Below are 20,252 nucleotides of genomic sequence, written 5' to 3'. Positions count from 1 at the left end.
GGCTGGACTGAGGAACTGGGGTCAAAGAGATCTCTTTGTCCTTGAATCCTACAGAATCCTGGGATTCACCTTCCTCTACCATTGCTAAGGCTCACTGTGGGGCAAAAGGAGAACAGAGATACCCAGGAGATTTGCTGAGTGTGTGTGTGTGAGAGAGAGAGAGAGAGAGAGAGAGAGAGAGATTGGGGGTGTGTGTGATGTAATTTGGGACTTGGGAAAGTTGGGCTAGGTAACCAGGACCTTATTCAGCCTCTGATGACCAGGCCTTAAGATCTACAATGAGAGGTTGGATAGGTTTATTCAGGAAGGCAGCTACTTCTCTACACCTGACACTCATACAGAGAAAGTTCTACCATGATCTGCAACCCCACACGGGCTGGGTGGGATGTGTGGGCTCAGTTACCTGGTGTTCCTTCAGTACCGCAGGTGTCTCAGCTCTCTGAGAGGCAGAGCAGGTTGGGTTCCACCCTTGAAAAATCCCCAGCCCTCAGCCCCAAACACCACACCAGAACACACAGTAGCATATGCACATGCCCAGAGAAGCCCAGTAAACCAACTGACTTGAGCCAACCTCGCACTCATTGTCCTGCCCCATTTTTCCCATGGGTTCAGCCTGAAGACCATTTGTCCTCCCCAGCTCAGCCCTGCCCCTCAAGCCCTGGGCAACTGTTAAGTTTCCTCTCTCCTGCCTCCCTGGAACACCAAAACGCTGGAGCAGCCCCCACAGATGGGGGCAGCCAGGCTCTTGGTGACCTTTAGTGTCCTGTTAGCCTGTTGGGTTGTGGGGTGTTGAAAGGCATTGAACTGGGACTTTTGAGACCAGACCCGTCTCTGATCAGATTCTCCTTTTACTTGCTATCCTAGGCTCGAACTCCAAAACTCCAAATTTCTCAGGGCTGCTTCTTTGGTCAGTGGGGGACAATTTTGTCTAGTAAATACTTCTTTAAAAAGTCAACTTTCTGGAAAACCCAGTGTGTGTGTGTGTGTGTGTGTGTGTGTGTGTGTGTGTGTGTGGTGTGAATGAAGGGAGTAAGGGTCAGTCCCTCATTTTAGATTGGGTCTCTCCCCCTTCTCTGGGTGGAGGATGGGGGCGTGGGCTGAGGTTTTATTGAGGGTGCTTTTCCTGTTGGGAGTAGAGATGGGGTCATAAAAGCCTAGAGGAGGCTGTTTTGATCTGGTGACTTCTCAGGAAGTAGCATCTGAGGTTTTGCTTTGTAAATCACTCTCCCCCAAGCTGGCCAGCTAGATTGGATTGCACTTCCCGAAGCCCACCTGGGGCCCTCTTGCCTCCCTTTGCCCAGTAAACCAAAGAAGAAAAAAATAAAAGGAAGTCCAGGGCTTTCCAAATCTTGTGCCTCCAATAAGAAAAGCACTTGTTGGTGAATTTTCCCCCCTCAAAGTTCCAGATTTAAAAACCATGCAATCGCTCATTTTTCTTTTGCCCACACAGACCTTGGTGTCCCCAACCCCTCAATTAAAAAGGGACTAACATGGAATGCAATCAGCTTTTGAGCCTGGTGGTTGATACTGTGACTCCTGGGGGCTCTACCATGACTTCTGGATCTGCTATCTCCCTGTGACCCCTTTCCTGAGCCCAAACCCCTTCTTGACAAGACGGGACTTCAGAGGTCGAAAGAGCTCTTGAAAAGAGGCATTGGGAGTGAGCATATAGAAGAACCCATCCAGCACCTAGCACCGAATGAATGGAGAAAACCCTCTGTGACTGGGTTTTATGTAATTAAGATGGGTGTGGGTGTGTGTGTGAAAGCCCACAGCCTTCTGACGGCTCACTGTAACTGAACTGTCTCCAAACAAAATCATATTTTACCTGAATAACTCCATTTTTTAATGTTAATGAGCCTTCCCCTTCTAAAGACACCCCAACTTCCCAAGGGTCCCCCCCACCTTCCCCAGCCCTGGGCTAGGGAGCAGAAGGGAAAGGAAGAAAAGAGCTCTCTACCTCCGTCTCAGTGAGGGCTATATCAAGTCAGGACGCTTTCAGGCCCAGGGATCAGGGCTCCTGTCCATTGCCAGAGAAATGCCCCCATATGCTGGAAATGAGGCCATAGATTATGAGTTCCTGGGCTTCTTAGCACTTGCACAGGTCCTAGTTTACCCTCATTTGTTTCCCAGAGAAGTCTGGGCTAGGACATCCCAAACGCACAATCACTAGAGAATCTCCCTCATTCCTAGGACTCAATGCAAATACACATATTGTTATAGAGAGCTGAGCAGTCCAATAGCTATACACGTGAAAATGTATTTATAGATCGATCTATGTCTATATAACAGGATGTATGTTTTATATCACTTTCTGCTCCACATTTAAATGCAGGTATACAGATCTTTAGATTTATAGATCCACAGTGAACATACCAGTCCTCCGTCGAATTCCTGCGTGCGCATTACCAATCTTTCTGTAGTGTTTGGATGTATACGCTGGGATGTATTGGTACAGTCTCTCTAAACATCTAGATGAATCTTTGGAGTTTTTTTTTTCTCGATGGGAAAGAACTATGTGTGTGTTGCTCAATCTCTATTTTGAAAATTTTATCTAGATTTATGCAAGGGCCTCTCAACCCGTAAAATAGCTACATATTGAGGCTACACATTTGGAGATCTTTACGGTCTTTGCAGTTTTGCTGCAAACTTAAACATTTGAACATATGTTTAAAGGGGTTCCATAATGCATACATCTGTATGTAGGGGCATAGATCTCCCTCTGGAAGGATTTAAACTTCCTGCATCTCTCTATCTCTGTGATCAAGAGACATCAGGCAAGTGGGGATGGAGAACAAATACCTTTCGGATGTTTTGCTTGTTAAAGTGAGTGATTCTGTTGCTATCTCTAAAGCTATCTCCAAAACTAGTCCAACTGAGTCATCTGCCCCTTCAAAACCCACTCTAGGGACCATAGCCTCTCTCTCCAGGCTGTCTCTGTGACAGCCAGGCTCCCCATCCTGCAGTACCTCTCAAGACAGCCTAAGGAGAATGCGAGAGAAGGGGAGAGCCCTCAGCTGGGCTCGTCTTGGCTCTCAGGGTGGAGAGGCTGACACAGGCATGAAAGTCTTCCCCAACCCCAAATGGGCCTTTGAAATTTGGAAAAAGGGCGTTCAAGTCCCCGACTATTTTTGTAGAGTGCCCAAATGGTGCCAGGGTCACTGCCCGACCCCTAGGTGCCCCCCTCCCCAATTGTTCTTGGTGCCCAGGGCCCAATTAAGCGGCCGCCTCGCTCCCGGCAGCCGCTCTCTTATCGGCCCGGGATTGATGCCTCCGCGGCTCCTGTATATCATTTCCAAGATTTTTTCTGTCCAACTCCTCGGCTCCTTTGGCTTCCGCGGCTTTGACTAATGATTGCTACAGATGCCAACGTCTCCAGAATCCTAATAGCCAGGCAGGCGGACTCTTATTTACCCGGCAACATTGCTGCGGGGTCCGGGGTGGGGGGGGGGAGGTTGGGGGGAGCAGGGGTTGGGGGTGTTGTAGGTCGGAGGACAGGGAGAAGGTTGTGACCAACTCAAGTTTCCCTGAACTTCTTCCCCAGTGGGCAACACATTCCTGAGTCCCTCCTCTCCCTGAAGGAAAAAATGTGTGTGTGTGTGTGTGTGTGTGTGTGTGTGTGTGTGTGTAGTCATAAAATACTGCTAATAGTAAACTCATTGCTTGCCTCGTTGGAAGGGATCAAAGAATGAACAGGACGTGGGAGAATACTCAGAGAAGTGTTTATTAGTTGTAAATAGATGAGAGAGTAAGCGGAAAAGCAGTGGTTTGGGGAGGAAAGGGAGTTGTGTTTTGTTTTGTTTTGTTTTTCTTCCGGAGACAGGGAAAGAGGTCAGCCACGGTGGGCGAAGGGGCTCCTTTTCTTTATTTCATGGCTTCCCCTTCCTCTCCCCACCCCAAACCTACACTTCTCATAAATGAAAATTCCTCCCCTCTTTCCCTTCCTTCGCCTCACCTTCAGTCCCTCCGGGGAAGGGGCTGTCGCCCGGCGTGTTCCTGGACGCAGGTGCCCGCGGCCGGGCCCGCTGGGGCTGCCAGGGCGACGGGCCTCTGTCTGGGGCCGGGAAGCCAGAGCAGATTCAACGACCGACGGCAGGCTGGGGGCCGCCAGCCCCACGGGCCCGCTCGCTCTCGGTGGTGCAAAGTTGTGGCCGAATTTTCTTGTCCCGGCGCTTCTCGAGCTCCCGCGCGGGTCTGCTCTTTGGGGGAAGCGGCTCGAGCTCCCCGCGGAGCCTGGAGCCGGGCGTGGTGCCGCCTCGGGTCTCCATCCAGACCTTCTAATGCACACCACATTCGGGGGAAGAGAAAACACAAAAACGCGGAGCAGCCCAGCTCCGGGCCCAGGCATGGAGTGATAACTCAAACATGGAACATTTTTCTATCAGAGGATAATGGAGCACAAAATAATTCAGGAAGGCGAATGGGCAGGACCCGAGTATCAGAGCCCGGCGGCGTGGGGCTGCTGCAGCCAGGGCCGCGCCGAGCACCGTGGGAGGACCATTTCGTTGGCGTGTAGGGCGAGGCAGGAGCCCGGACCCACCGGACCCAGGCCACCCGAGGGGCAGTCTCTAAATTACAGCCCGTCAGGAGGACTCGGAAACACAAAAAGGGAGCCGAAAGATTTAAACAGTCGGAGGCAGAGGCGTCCCGACGCGACCAAAGCGAAAATCAATCACGTAATTAAACCGGGGAGAGGGCGAGGCCTGAGGCTGGGGGTCCTGGGTTCGGAGGAGGCGGCCAAGGTGCGGGCCGAGGCAGGCGAGCGGCCTGGGGATGGGGCTCGCCCGCCGCGGCCAGAGCGCGGAGGGTGCTGCGGGCAAGTTTAGATCAGATCGCAATGGATTCCCGCTTGGCTGGGAAGTCCTGAAGCCGCCGATGGCCCCTTATCGAGCTCCCCCATTTTTATGGAGCTGTGGTGCAGCATTAAAGGCTACTCCCCATATTCCAGTGGTGCCAGGGATGTGTCTAGGGAAGTGTGTCCGGGAGCCCAGGTGGCACCAAGATGCTGCCTCTGGGTTTGAGGGGATAGAGGGAGGTGGCAACCTAGTTTCAGCCCTTACATGTTGTCCTGGGCCTTAACTCCCCCAACCCAGGAATCAAGGCAAGCCTTTGGAATGACTCCCATCTGTGGGCCAAGGCTCGGAAGGGGAGTAGGAGGCAGGTAGGCTTCTTAAAGGAGAAACTTGGGGCTGAGCAAACTGGGCCCCTTTGGGCAGGGAAGGAGAAGGGAAGATTCCCGGAAGAAGAAAATTAGGCACACTGGGAGCTCTGTTTTGTGAGGGAATGATGCTCTTGTTATTATAGAGGTTAATAATGGTAATGATCTTGAATGGCTGGGTCAGTCCAGAGAGACCAAGCTCTCCACAGTCCTTCCTCACAGAAGCTTTTCTGGAGAAGTCAAGGGGTCCCCAACTTGGTTGTGGTTGAGGAGAATAAAATAAAGACCTTTCCTCTCTCTCCCTGCCCTTTCCTCTCTGACTCCTTGAGGACCCCAGGAAAAAAAGGAACTTTATAAAATCGCCATCACCTTCCCCACCCCCATTATTTTTCCTCTCCTCTTTGCAGTTCATGGAAAATGCACTGTCTTCTTCGGGAGGTGGGCTTTCCTGGGGTGCCCTGTTCATGAAGCAAGCAGTTACCATTCCACATCCCCAGGAATTCTGTCTCTGACCCTGGAGGAGAGAGATCCAGGATTCTCTTGCCTGCTCCATGGAATTCTCCCTCTATCCTTAGCCTTTCCCAAGCTCTGCCTTCCTTGGTCCTGGGTGCCTGGTCGCATGGGTCTCTGGCCTCTCAGAAGCCAAGAACAGATTGGGGCATTTTGAGATGCCCTCATCAAGCCCCTATCGTTTCCTTAATTCTGGGTTCCCAGCCTCCTATCTTTTCTTTAATTCTGGAAGCACCAGGCCAGGGAGCCCTCCATAAGCTACCCTAAAGCCAACCTAATTCCTAGAACTTTCAAAACTGCCTTTCGGCTCCTTTAAAAGTAAAAGTCCTTTCCCCCTCTAACAGGAAAGTTTAGGTTACAAATCTCCAGCAGTGCAAGCTTCCTGAAGCCTTAAGTCAGAATTTTCAACAGCAACAACAATGTTAATAATAATAAGAATTAAAGCTTGCATCAAAGGGAGAAAGGGACACCCCAGCTCAAGTTTTAAAGGGGATATAATCCAGCAGCCTTGGATGAGAGTGGGGTAGGGGGGTCAGTGAGGCCAGGATGAGCAAGGAAGGGGGTGGGGAACCCAACCTCTAACTAACAATTTCTCCAGCATAAAAATGAAACATCAAATTCGTTAGCCCAGGGCCTTCATTTTTCCTCTTCCACATTATAACTAGTTATTGAACTCGCTGGAAGATCTAAAGGCCATTTGCGAAGAGACAAATTTCAATGGAGTTTCCCCATCAATAACCCCATGGCAGTGACCTATTGGAACAAGTCAAACACCCGAGGTGAAATGCAGGTCACTCTGTCTAACCAATATTAAAATGCGGCCACTTTTTAAAAAGCCACTTTAAACGAGATTTGAGGAAAATTGAATTCCAAGGAAGGCAAGGCAAGGAGGGGGAAATCCACGAGAGGACCTTGCCTATGGTCTCCGAACAAACAAGAGAAATTCATCTTTAATATTTTAAAGGGGGGCAAATTAACATTCCATGATTGCTTTTTTTTTTTTTTTTTTTACTATAAGCGATTCCAGGAGAAAAAAAAAGGTTTAGTATTTTCTGGTGACATGTCCGGGTTATTAAAATCATTTTAGACCAATTCATTACTTTTACTGACAAGAGATTTAAGAAAAAATCAATTAAGCATTTGCATATTCTTTTGCATACATTACCTCTGCCTGCTGGCATTAGAAAGGGACAAAAACACCCATCTATACGTACACACACGACAAGAAATAAGATAGGAGTCTTGCTTTGGTTTGGGGTTTTCAAGTTGCTTGGAGAAAAAATAAAAATGAAATGAATTACTTGATTGCATACCATCTAAAAGTCAATTTATTTGAGGAAGAGGAAAGAGATGTGTTGTGATTTTTTAATCTCTAAAACAACAACAAAACCACACACACACACACACACACACACACACAATCTTGCACTTCTGAGAGTGGGAGAAGGAATGACCCTCATTTTCCTTCTCTTTGCCCTCCAAATCCTGAGTTGGCTCTCCCATTTATTTTCTCCCTAGGAAAATCTAGGGAGTCTGAGAGGTGAGATTTTAATGCAGCACAGAACGTGTGGAGCCGCCGAGGTCCTTCAGCCGGCTGCTTGTTACTGGGGAGGGGAGGAATATGGGTTATCCAACGGTCAGTATGGTAATCCGGGCACAATAAGGCCTCGCACACAATGGACACATATTTTTCTTCAGTGGTGTCAGAAGGGAAGCGCTTTGTACTGAAACAGGTTTCCGAAAGAGAAACCAGATCGAGATTCAGAAAGGAGATGGGGAGGGTGGCATTCAGAGAGTGTTTGGAAGCTGGCAAAAGGTGGTCAGAAAAAATTTAAAAATAAAATTGGGTCAGGGAGAGAGAGGTAGAGGGCAGAGCAGGGGTGGGGGGGTGGAGACCCACGGGCTGGCAAGGCAGGAGCAGGAGGGCAAAGCACAAAAGGAGACAGGACCAGATAAGAGGGCTCAACACAGGCAGGAGCGGCTTTAGTACTCCCCCCTCCATAAAGCCAATGCTAAGTGCACTGCCTCTCCAGAAGGATTTCATTTCTGTGATTATAATAATATCCAGGTGAAAAATGTTTGCATGTATGTGTATGGTGGAGTCTGGCTGGCTTGCTATTTTCCCTTGTGATAGGTGACTTTCTTGCTATTAAGCTATAGGCACCCAGAAGGAGTTTTATGGCGAATGATGTAGATGAATGTGGACAAATTTGGGGGAGTCTTCCAGATTTCACTTTCTGGAGGTGCGTGTTGAATTGGCTGTGCCAACGTGGAAGGAGAACCCCACATATTTATGGCTGCATAAGGAGGCATCTGATGTATTAACAAGTACTAATAATATGTATGCATATGTATTTGTTAGCCGTAATAACCAAAGACAGACTTGACATTCAGCTGGAGGCAACTGAACTCTGTATCTATGTCTACATATTGGCCCAAGGTGGGTTTTCTGCTCCTGCTCTCTTGAACCACCTGCAGGAGCTCAGAATCCTGGGGAGTGGGGGTGTGGGACCAGCAATGCCTTGGGAAGAACTCCCTAAGAATCCCGAGAAGGTGAAGAGATGAAAGAAAAGAGGGTTATGGTGGGGGCAGGGCTGGTAGAAGGAGAGTGGGAGGGCTGGGAGCAGAAGAGCCAGGCCCAGACCTCACCTTTCCAAGGTGGGGAAGGGAATATTCCGGGCCAGGACTGGGTGGGGCAAGCTGATCCAGGTGCTGGCCTGAAAGGGAGGTTGGGGGTGGGGCTGGAAGGCTTTCTTCTTCTTCAGCAACCCTCCCCCCACCCTACCTGAGCTCTCTGGAGCTTTGGCTCTCCCTGTGGGGCAGTCTGGGGCTGCGGTTCAGACTCTTTATGTAGGCAGCATCCAGCGTTGGTTTCCCTCTGCCCTCTTCCAGCAACTTATGATTAACCTGCCCCTACCCCCAATAAAGACGACAAATCAAACCCTCCCAGACTCCACACCACTATCACCCAAGTAGCAGCCTTCTCCTCCTCACAGTTTCACGTTCCTCTTCCAGCCAAACTGGCCAGTCCTCACATGCACACGGTCCCAGACAGGAATGGGCAGAGGTTCTCAACCCACTTGGGAAATCTGGGAATCTCCTGTAAGAGATGGTGGACCTTCAGGGAATTCCTGTTTCCTCAGCCACCTGGTGGGAGGGGGGCAGGGCACTGTCCTCTTGGGGAGAGGGTATCCAGGAGCCCCCAAGCACTCCTCACTCCTGGTGAGCCTGGGGTGAGGGGGTCCTCGGCATGACATCGGAGGATGTAAGGTGGTCAGCGGGCCCAGGCGGTTCTCATTTCTGCCCTCAGGGTGAGCCCTAATTTGGAAATGGGAACCCCCCTCTCCCGCATCCCTAAGGTGGTGAAAGATAGGTGGGGAATCTCCTGCCTTCGGTCTTCCCTCTCATGAGAGAGCTTTATTTTTTTTTTCCCTTTCCCCTCCTCATTCCCTTAATTGCAGATGTTCTAATTAAACCCTCAAATAGTTGTTATGCCGTTTTAAAAGGTACTTATTCAAGTGTCAACCAGGCTGGGCTGGGAGGAGGCAGCGTAGGGCGGCGAATTAAAGGTAGATTGACTAATCACGGCGGCGATCATAATAATAAAATCAGAGGGAAAAAAATCACATTACGACTTTTCGTGGAAAGGAGGGAGCAGGCAGCCAGCGGCCGCCAGCCCTGCGCCGCCGCCGACACAAAGAGTGCGGGCGATTCCGCGAGACTGATTTATGACGTTTTACAGCCCTATAAAAGCTGGAGCGACGAGGCAAGCGCTCCTACCACCGCTGGCAGATTTAGTCTAATAAATAAAACATAAACAGTTAACTTTATGTGTCACTTTTATTGTTATCAAGTAAAATATAGCCGAGCCCCGGCAAGCTATGATTTTAAACTATAATTGTTATCAAGTACAACAAGGGGACCCAGCTCCCTCCCTGGGCTCTCCCTTCTGCCACCCCCCAACTCTGAGTTATGGGATCAGCTAATTGGAATTGGTGGCACAGCGTGGCCACCCCTGGCTGCGTGGGGGGGGGGGGGGTTGGAAAAAGCAGCCCTTCCTTGCCCCCTCCCTCCTCCAGGGCCCTGCCACCCTGCCATCAGGGTGTTCCTGTGGGTGGGTGGCAGAGACGGGAGCGTGGAGGAATGGGCTGGAGACCCCCGAGGCCTGCCCAGCCTCCCCAGCTCCGTGAGCTCACCCCTCAGCTTTTGGAAGGCAGCCTGGAGCTGGCCCTTGGGAGTGTGTGTTTACATGTAAACACATGTGTTACATGGATACAATCCCTGGCCGGAAGCAGGCTCTACCCACACAGGCCTCCCTCTCAGTTAGGTCGGCTCACTGTGGGGATGAAGAAAGAAGAGCGCTCAGGGCCGTGGCTGGGCACCATCACAGGGCACTGGTTCCTGGCAAATCCCACTTCTCCTCGCCCTAGGTCCTTAGGAACCAGCCCTGGAGGTAGTTGTAAGAAAGCAGCAGGCCAGACGGAAGGAGAGTGGAAACAGCAGCCAGCGGTGGAAGAGATCATCTGCTCTGGGGCTGGGGCAGGGAGGGTCAGTGGGTTCTAGGGGAGGAGGGCAAGGCTTCTGAACTCTGCTTTTGCCAACCACTTCCTGTCTCTCTTCAGCGGGGGCTCAACCCCCAGACTTCCAGAAATGACGTCAGAATCATTTGCATCCCGCTGCCTCTACCTGCCCGGTCCAGCTGGGACCCTGCCTCGCCGGCCCCATGGCCAGAGGGTTGGGTGAGTGTGTACGGGGAAGGGGGCTGGACTCTGGTATCCTTGGATGGGGGGCACCCCAGGCTCTCCAGCCTCCTGGGCTTAGCCTGGGCCCCTCCCCATCCAACCTCCACTCCAGTCCTCCTCATTCAACTTCCTCTTCCTGCAAAAGAGGGGCGCTGCCCGGTGACCTACACAGACTGAGACAGGATCGCCATGAATGGAGACCTCTGGAAAAGCTCAGGAGCCGAGGCCCAGGGGGCCCACCGGAGGCCCAAGGGGAGACCATGGGAGGGGGCTGAATCACAGCCTCCCGACAGCCCCCCAGTGCCCAGGCTTTGGAAGGGAGCTGGGGGCTTCCCATCTCCTTTTGCAGGGGAGGGCTGTCAGTCGGCGGCGTGCGCACTGGGGGCACCTCAGCCCCCGCCAGCTAACCCCACATCACCACCACCACCACCCCCAGCACCACCACCACCACCACCACACACAAAAAAAATTGGATACATTTTGAATAAAGCGATTCGGTTCCTTATCCGGGGACTGGGTTGCTCCGTGTGATTGGCCGGCGGAGTCACATGGTGAAAGTAACTTTACAGGGTCGCTAGCTAGTAGGAGGGCTTTATGGAGCAGAAAAACGACAAAGCGAGAAAAATTATTTTCCACTCCAGAAATTAATGATCATGAGCTCGTATTTGATGGACTCTAACTACATCGATCCGAAATTTCCTCCATGCGAAGAATATTCGCAAAATAGCTACATCCCTGAACACAGTCCGGAATATTACGGCCGGACCAGGGAATCGGGATTCCAGCATCACCACCAGGAGCTGTACCCACCACCGCCTCCGCGCCCTAGCTACCCCGAGCGCCAGTATAGCTGCACCAGTCTCCAGGGGCCGGGCAATTCGCGAGGCCACGGGCCGGCCCAGGCGGGCCACCACCACCCCGAGAAATCACAGCCGCTCTGCGAGCCGGCGCCTCTCTCAGGCGCCTCCGCCTCCCCGTCCCCAGCCCCGCCAGCCTGCAGCCAGCCAGCCCCTGACCATCCCTCCAGCGCCGCCAGCAAGCAACCCATAGTCTACCCATGGATGAAAAAAATCCACGTTAGCACGGGTAGGCAACTTTGCTTTTTGCTCTCCCCCTCCCTCCCCTCTTCCCCAGCGCTCCCCACCCTCCCCGGCCCCCTCCGGCCCCCGTCCTCCTTTCTCTCCTTCCCCCTCTCTCTCCAGGAGCGACTCTGGGTTAGCACAATTGAACTGGATTTACGAGCGAGAATGGGTAATTACATCCCCCATAAATTTTATGGCTTAGCTACTCTGGGCAGTCCGAGCCATGTGCTACGATCTGTTATGTATGTGTGAAAACTATGCTCGCTTTCTAAGGGCGCATAAATAATTCAGTGTCGTTACAATGAGGATTCCCCTCTTATTACACTACAAAGTCTCCAGCTTCCTTCAACTTCTTTATAACCCATTTAGCTTGATGACTTTATTTCCACCACCCCCTCCTCCTGTTCCACAGAGCTAAGGATGGGGTGAGGGTGGGGGGCGGGAGCCTGCTGCCTCTGAACCCCACTATTTGCTTTTCCCCTCCTCCTCCCCCCCCCAGTGAACCCCAATTATAACGGAGGGGAACCCAAGCGCTCGAGGACAGCCTACACCCGGCAGCAAGTCCTGGAATTAGAGAAAGAGTTTCATTACAATCGCTACCTGACCCGAAGGAGAAGGATCGAGATCGCCCACTCGCTGTGCCTCTCTGAGAGGCAGATCAAAATCTGGTTCCAAAACCGTCGCATGAAATGGAAGAAGGACCACCGACTCCCCAACACCAAAGTCAGGTCAGCGCCCCCGGCCGGCGCTGCGCCCAGCACCCTCTCGGCAGCCACCCCGGGCACTTCTGAAGACCACTCCCAGAGCGCCACGCCGCCGGAGCAACAACGGGCAGAGGACATTACCAGGTTATAAAACATAACTCACACCCTGCCCCCACCCCATGCCCCCATCCTCCCCTCACACACAAATTGACTCTTATTTATAGAATTTAATATATATATATTTTTTGGTTCTTTTCTCTCTTCCTCCCACCTTATCCCTTGTCAATTCCAAACTGACAAAACAGATAAGCCCTCTGCCCTTCTCTCCCTTCCACTGTTAAGGACCCTTTTAAGCATGTGATGTTGTCTTAGCATGGTACCTGCTGGGGTTTTTTTTTTTTTAAGGCCATTTTGGGGGGTTATTTATTTTTTAAGGAAGAAAGCTGCAAAAATTATATATTGCAAGGTGCGATGGTCTGGTTTGGGTGAATTTCAGGGGAAATGAGGAACAGAAAAAAAGGAAAGAGAGATTTTTAAGCCAATTCTCCTCCTTCTCCTCCTCCTCCTTCCCCCCTCTTTCCTTAGGCCTTTTGCATTGAAAATGCACCAGGGGAGGTTAGTGAGGGGGAAGTCATTTTAAGGAGAACAAAGCTATGAAGTTCTTTTGTATTATTGTTGGGGGGGGCTGGGAGGAGAGGGGGGAAGACAGCAGACAAAGCTAAATGCATCTGAAGAGCCTCTCAGAGCTGTTCAGTTTGAGGAGCCAAAAGAAAATAAAAATGAACTTTCAGTTCAGAGAGGCAGTCTATAGGTAGAACCCCCCCCCCCCCATCGTGGTTATTGTGTTTTTGGACTGAATTTACTTGATTATTGTAAAACTTGCAATAAAGAATTTTAGTGTCGATGTGAAATGCCCCGTGATCAATAATAAACCAGTGGATGTGAATTAGTTTTACGTCAATGTCTGATGGTTTCTTTTTATCCCCTCCTCCTTCTGGCCTGATAACATCCCCCCTTCTCGATAGTTGCCTAAGTTTACTCTAAGCAAACACACAAATCTTAACTCTCCACTCCGTTTCCAATGTCCTTAGAAGAACCAGCAAGGGGGTTGGGGCAGGGGATCCTCAGAAGAGGGCATATGGAGGATTAGTGCTGATCTCTCCTGTCCCTTCCCTGAGTCTGCAGAGGCCAGACTCTTCTGGGGGTACTTAGAGTGGAGCTGGGAGGGTCTCACTTCTCTGTAGTTAGGTACCCATCTTCTTTTTGTTGATTTCCCTCTCCCCTCTTCTCTTTTCTCTCTGCTGAGTAGGCCTGCCTGATTTGCAGACAAGAAGGCAAGTTTAGGGAGTGGGACAGAGAAGAGTTTTCATCGTTTTGGACCCTTTAGGGATGAGGGATTAAGGAAGATGCCCCCTCAACAGCATGTGCTCCTTAAAAGAAGAAAGATTTTGAGCTGGTGATTCTGTAGCAGTGAAGTGACCTGTCAGGGTGGCTTCTCTGTTTGTTTAGACTTGGAAAGAAGGGTGAAGTGGAGGCCAGAGGCCTGGGAGGCCCCCTTGCATGTGTAGGCCTCAAAGCCTGATGCCTGGAGATAATGAAGAACTTTTATTTTTTTCCATAACTTTTATCATGGACCTGCCAGGTGTTGAGAAAAGACACAGGGAGAGGCAGGGACCACCCCTTTTCCTATAACCTCCCAGGTCCTGGCAGGGATTGAAGTTAGCTGAAACAAGGCTCTCCGGCTGTTAAAAAAATTTTTTTTTCCAGTTGTTTCCCCGGGGGCTAAAATGAGGGAAACAAACAAACAAACAACAACAACAACCAAAACTGGCCTGGATTACCTGAATAATTAATTTAAGCCAAAGGCTCCCAAATAATCCTGATCTTGAAGACCAGGCCCTAAGCAAGGCCTGCTCAAATTTTTGCTTGTTTGTTGGGAGAAGGGGGGGGGGGGGTGGTATTTGGTGAGTTTCTCAGACAATTTATCCAAATTTCCGAATTGAGGGCTCTGAGAAGTAGAAGAGATGAGGGAGAAGAGATCTGGGATTTGTAGAGGAGCCAGGGATACCCTTATCCTCTCTCCCTAAATTCTGGAGTGGAAGGTAACAATGGGACCAGTTGTGAAAATCTGTTGTTCAGTATGCTTTGGATTTATTTCCTCTTGAACCACTTGCTGGCTGGTACTTGGAGTGGAGTGTGTGTGCATGCGTGTGTGTGTGTGTGTGTGTGTGTGTGTGTGTGTGTGTGTGTGTGTTGGGGGGAATCACTTGGTCCTGGAGGTCTACTTTCCCCTCCCTCAATGGTGCCCTGGAGACAGCAAAACATGCTGCCTACAGTGTGCGGAAGCAGGGCCAACAATTATCTGGAGTTATTTTATGTGATCAAGTGAATTAGGAGCCAAATCTGACTGTAGCTCCTATCATCTTGAGGCAATTGACTTTGGGGCAGTAAAAGGGGGTCTAACTGTGCTTGGGAAAAGGGAAAGAAGGTCTGGGGGTGGGGAACTTGGGTGTCTTTTCAACCCTGAAGGAAGTTTAAATGGAAAAGGGGGGTGGGGAGAAAGAAAAGGAACTTAAGATCCATAGTCTTTTCTAACTTTGCTTCTTTGGTTTTAGAGGAATTTAATCCCCTCTCCTCCCAAAAGTGGAAGAGATGAAAGCAAGGAGGAGAAAAATTACCATCTTTTATTTCTTAAGCTTCTCTCTGAACTTGCGAAAGGGACGCTGTCTAGCGCAGGAAAACATCCGGAAAGGATTGGGACTGTTCCTTTATTTCCCCTTCTTTAGGGGCTTCTCCCTCCTCTCACACATACTGTACACATAGTTCTCTGTCCCGCTCCGTCTGAAAAGGGGAAACATTAGAAATCTGTAATTCTTGATCAATGAAACAAAACGAAACCCCCTTACATCTGAGTTTGTGAAGATTTTGGCCTCTGGCCTTCCCTCCAGTGGGCTCCATTCTCTCCTCTTTCCCCAAAGCTCTCCTTTCCTTGGACCTGACTGCCCAGAATGGGATCAGGGTGCCGGACAGAGATGGGGTGGGGGGCGGAGGAGGGAGTGAGGGGCATGAAGGGCCAACCCCTTGGCCGGACCCCTAGTTCCAGAGGTCTGGGTCCCCGCTGCTGCTCCACTCGGGCTGCTCCAGCCTCATTGGGAAGCCGAGGGCTGGAGTTTTTATTTAAGTTGGGTTGAGCAGAGGGGAAAGGCTGCTGGGGGGGCGGTGCGGGGAGGACACAACCCAGGTTCACGGGGAGGACACAGCATTTTCTCTCCCATCGCCTTTATATTCGGCAGCGCCTCTGACCTCTCCCCCACCCCCATCTCCGACCCTCCCAAACCAGCCCTCGCTCAGCCCCTGGTCTCCAGATACGATGCCACTGCTTTTGTAGGGCTGGAGATTTCTTGCCCACAGTAAAGGGAGAGGCAAGGCGCATGAATGCCTGCCAGCGCGTTGTATCTCTCTCTCCAATGGCTAAGTTAAAAGAAGAAGGGGTGAAAGCGGCAACGCCAGTCTTCCAAGGTCCTTCTCTCCAAGCACCAGGAGATCCCCACAGATCAAAAATCCCCTTGACATGTAAGTAGTTAGCACTTGATCTGCTCAGGGCAAGGAGTACAGCATTTTCAACTCTGTCTCGTTTTGCCATTCAGTTTTTAGCTCAACTCCCGATCTTGGGGAAGGAAGGCGGGAAATCCAATCCTGAACGGAGGGCTTCCGCTTGGGGGAAATGGAGTTTCTGGGCCGAGTCTTGTACCTGGGGAGTGAAGAAACTTCGCTCCAAAAGGAGAAGGTGGGGAGGGAAAGCGAGCCTGGGGTGGGGGAAGGACTGGGGAACTTTACTTCTCCGAGGGCCTCTCGCTGCTGCTTGCATGAAGTTTCCTACAAAGTTTTCTCTGCAATCTGGGCATCAGCTTCTGGGTTTGTTTTTTTTTTTTCCTCCTGCGTGGACTTAGCGGATTGCAGTGCAGAGCCGCCTTCCTGCTGTGAGATGGATGTGTATGTGTGTGTTTGGGGGAGTGGTAGGGAAGATAAAACAAGGGGTTCTCAGAGCTTGGGACCAGGGTACCCTCTGCTAGGCACCACTTGTCTGCTTGTCCAAGATTAGGGGAGACGGACTCCGAAGGGGGCCCTTGAGGTGGAGGGTGCTATGATGGGAGAAGCAGCATGCCTACGTGATTCCACATCTTTGCCTCTGCTTTTTGCCAAGTCCTGGGGGGAGCATTGGTGTTGCCCTCACAAAGCTCCTTCTCATGGTTTTCCACAGCTTCTATCTGGTACCCCACCTTCAAAGAGCTAATTCTAAGAAACCCTTCCCAGCCTCGGAGAAAGAGACGAAGGATTCCCCCCCAACACCAGCGGCCATCAGAGCAGAGGGGATATTTATTACCTCTCTGGATATCATTATCTAAGAATACAATTTTATGAACTTCCTAATCTGTTAGCTTGATTTATCTGGTGGGCAGAAGCCCAAAATAAACATTTGGGGGATTTGGTAGGGGAAAAAAAAAAAAAAAAGAGCCTTTGCCTCTGACCACTCTTTCTGGTAGAACTGATCACCCCCTACCAACTTGGTCTGCTTTTGCTACACCCCATAGAGCTAGCCCCATTTTACTTTTTCTCTGCAGCGCGTGACTGTTTGGGGTATCGGAATTTTAGCTGCCTCTTGGGGGTTAAAAATGGTAGGGTACACTGTGTGAACCAGAGACCTGAAGGGGTCCCTCAGCCACCTTAAAGTCTGTGTACCTCCGGGAGCTCAGATCCCTTTTGGCTTTGCTAGCAGGGAGAAACCAAGGTTTGCTCCTCTGCCCTCTAGGTCCAGGAGCCCCTCCTCAGACCTGGCTCTGTCTCCACTCCTCAGGATTTGTCTTCTCTTCTCTCTGCCATCAGCTCTGTAGCTGCGTTTTTAAAAAGGGTCCATCCAGCAACGGAGCCCACATCCGCGCAAACAGGGTCAAGGGCCTTTGCAGTTTCATCCTCCTGTAGACCCAGCTAGCTGATGAATTAAATTAGGAGGCAGAGAAGACAAGGATGGGTAGGGAGGGTCTCCCATGTTTGAGGGTGACTAGGGTTACAGAGCCTAATAAATGGAAAGGACTATTTAAAATTTCCAGTCCCCAGCAGCAATGGCCAGATTTCCTAAAACGTAGGGCACTCCAGGGTCTGTTCTGCCAGCCGTGATGGGGATATGGGTCAAACCCAAAGAAGTGTCATCTCGGCTCACTCCTCTTTTCTGACCCTCTCTTCCCACTTCCAGCATCTAGAGAGGGAAGTATATTTGAACTTCCGGGGGCGAAGCGTTAAAACGGAGCGTGTGGTAGGCACTGCCAAACAGTCCGACCCCAGGTCCCCGCTGCCGGCCTCTGGCCTTCCAGGCAGCCGGTGCGAGAGAATGGGGCACAGAGCGGCTGCCGCCACCGGGGGTCCCGGCTCCCTTCTGGAGCGACCGGGGTCCTGAGGATGGCGAGATGGGGCCGGCCCGGGCAAAGGTGAGGTGCGAGAGGCCGGCAGCGGCCCGGCGCCCCCTCCGGGTTCCACGCCACGGCCGCCCCGGGCGCCGTGTCGCCTTCGGCTGGGTCACGACCCCGGGCTCGGACCGCGGACAATAGGGCTCTGGGCGGGGGCCTCGGGCTGCGCGGCCGGCCGAGCGGGTTCACTGCGCGGTGAACTCCGCTCCACCTCCGGGGTCTCGCCCTTTAAGAGCCCAAACTCCCCCCACCCCCCCCCCCCCGCCTTTTTTTTTTTTTTTTTTTTTGCCCTCTTCGGCCTTCATTTTTTTTTTTTTCGTGGAAAATTGAGCACACTCTCAATTGCTCCTCGACCGACCGATCCCCCACAGTTACCACTACCGAATGAGATTTCATTTTCGCTAGCAATGAATGCATACTTTCCCCCGAGTTACAAGAGCGGGGAAATGGGACCCTCTCAAGATTTTTGTGGGCACAGAGAGAGAAGCATCCCAGGTCATCAAACCAACAAATGGTCTCCTCCATCACAGGAATTCCAGGCCAATGGGTCCTCCCGGCACCTCCACCCCAACACAGGAAGAATTGCTTCCCTCTTCCCCTGGCCTTTGTCTCTAGGCACTAGATTAGGATTAGGGCTCTTAGAAAAGGGGGAATTTGCTCTTAAATCTGATGGGCAGGGACAGGGCTGGGTGATCCACGGGAGGGTGGGGTGGGTACAGAGTGAGTAACTTGGGAGATGTCCCCCAACCAGTTTGTTCTTGTTCCCCCCATCTCTCCCCATCCCTAGATGGCCTGGCTCTTGTTTGAGACTCTCCCTTTTGTCAGTTGCACAGTGTTTGTAACTTTGCGCGTGTGGAGTCCTTCTACTCAGCTAGAATAGACCTTGGAAAATATGGTTGCTGAATAGCAGTTGGTTCTAGCTGGAGGCAAAAAAGGAAGGCAGTTTGGTGAGAGGAGAAAATGGGGGAGGCATGGAATATTCCCCATGTACATTTGCTCCCGTCTTTCCCCAGCCCCCCATCTCAAGCCCTGTCTTGCCTGAGCAAGCTCAAAGGTCACATGGAGAGATGCGTGCCTCCCCCCACCCCTCGTTGGAAACCTTTCTTCTTGGACTCTGTCTCTCTGCCGATTTCGACCCATTTTGCAATGTGACTGCCTGCAGCCCTGCTTGTCTTTGCTCAGCTGTTTCAAGGTCTCTGCCTGGCATTTCTACTGCTTTCTGTGCTCCGTGTTTCCTCATATCCCTGCTGCTCTGCCCCTTTCATCCTGCAGCAATCCTCTAGGACATTCCCCAGCCCCAGTGCTCCTCCTAGAACTCCCCTCCAACTGAGAAAGTGGAGAAGAAGAACCAAAAGGTGGGGGGGGGGGGGGCAGCAATCTGGAGGGACAGCTGACGTTCAAAGGTTCCTGGCTGAGCCTCCAGTTCAGGCCACCTCAGGGGCTGATCTGACCGCTCCAGAGCCAGCAGCAAATAGAGCAAGGTTTTACAGCCTGGGCAGATGTCTGCTTAGCCAACTCACTCGGATTCCCCTTTATCTCCTCCACCAAAGAGGAGGCTCCAATCCCCACTATACCTTTGTTCTCTTTCCTTTTCCCCCACCTCCCCCTCCTCTTCCTCCGTTTGATCCTGCCTTTCCCCCTCAAATTATTTCTTTAGATCTGGAAGCATCTGTTCCTGCCTGCCCCTCCCCCCCACACCCTCCTTTCCTCCTTTTCCTCCTCCCTCCACTTCTGGGAATCAAAGAGGCCCCCAAATGGAGGGCCTCTGGCTTCTAGAGGGCTTTGCTACCCCAGGGCTCAGAGACCTGTGAGGCCAACCCTTGAGAAGCTTTCCCAACCCCAAGTCACTTGAATCTCACCTTCCCAGCTGGAGAGGCCCCCCCACCCAATGGTGCAGTCTGAGTCCTGGCCCCCAGGGACCAGTCTCTTCTCTCACTGGGACAGCTATCCATTAAATTCAGGTAAAAGCAAGGTATCTGAGATCGAAAGGTTTGGTGCAGAATTTTTAAATAATTGCCCCAGTTCTCTGAGGGCTGTTTTGGGCTCCAGAGTTTGAACATATCTTCCTATCCTGACCACAGAGGGGAGATGGCCTTTCCTAACCCCTCTGTCTGGTCATTCTGCCCCTTTCTTTGATGGCAAACTCATTCTCTGAGCAATTAGAATGTCCCTCAATAGCTCCCAGAATTCCGTAACCCAAACTGAAGAAATCAAGACAGTGTCCATACTGTGCACACTGGAGGGCCTCTTTTCTCTATCTCTCAAAAAAGAAAAAAAGAAAAGAAAAAATGACTCCCTGAGATCCTCCTTTCCAACACTCATATCCAGGAATATGTGGTCTCCAAAGCTTAAGGAGAGTACGGTAAACCCAGTCAGGGTAAATAATAGGCTATCTTTTCCTCTCTGTGTCAATCCAGTTGGGTCTGAGTCCAGATAATTCAGGCCAAGACTCTTGAACTCTGCCTGGGAGACCTGTCTTTAGCAAGAACCCGCTTCGTATCCCAGAGCCCCAGACTGGAATAATCCCAAGGTCTTTGCCCTAGTGCCCACAGTTGAAAGCTGGTAGGAGAGCATAAGTTCCCCTCCTCCCTTCA

General features: G+C 51.3%; 1 protein-coding gene across 5 annotated transcripts in view; it reads left to right on the top strand.

Annotated features, from left to right (window-relative positions):
- Nucleotides 1-13,151, top strand: part of HOXC4 (homeobox C4) — a 38,701-nt gene extending 25,550 nt beyond the window's left edge. For 2 of the 5 annotated variants that reach the window (XM_053895927.1, XM_019419588.2), the window contains exons 2-3: nucleotides 10,291-11,496; nucleotides 11,992-13,151. In XM_053895927.1, coding sequence (XP_053751902.1) covers nucleotides 11,058-11,496; nucleotides 11,992-12,347 — 795 coding nt within the window. In that variant the 5' untranslated portion in view covers nucleotides 10,291-11,057 and the 3' untranslated portion in view covers nucleotides 12,348-13,151. Of the gene's footprint in view, nucleotides 1-9,886; nucleotides 10,125-10,290; nucleotides 11,497-11,991 lie in introns of those variants that run through there. The other 3 variants (XM_053895926.1, XM_019419584.2, XM_019419586.2) reach the window with 3 other exon arrangements.
- The last annotated feature ends 7,101 nt before the right edge of the window (nucleotides 13,152-20,252 follow it).

The sequence above is a fragment of the Panthera pardus genome, unplaced genomic scaffold (genome assembly GCF_024362965.1).
Source record: "Panthera pardus isolate Hobbes unplaced genomic scaffold, ASM2436296v1 HiC_scaffold_6, whole genome shotgun sequence".
NCBI lineage: Eukaryota > Metazoa > Chordata > Mammalia > Carnivora > Felidae > Panthera > Panthera pardus.
This window is presented reverse-complemented; position numbering and strand designations above follow the sequence as displayed.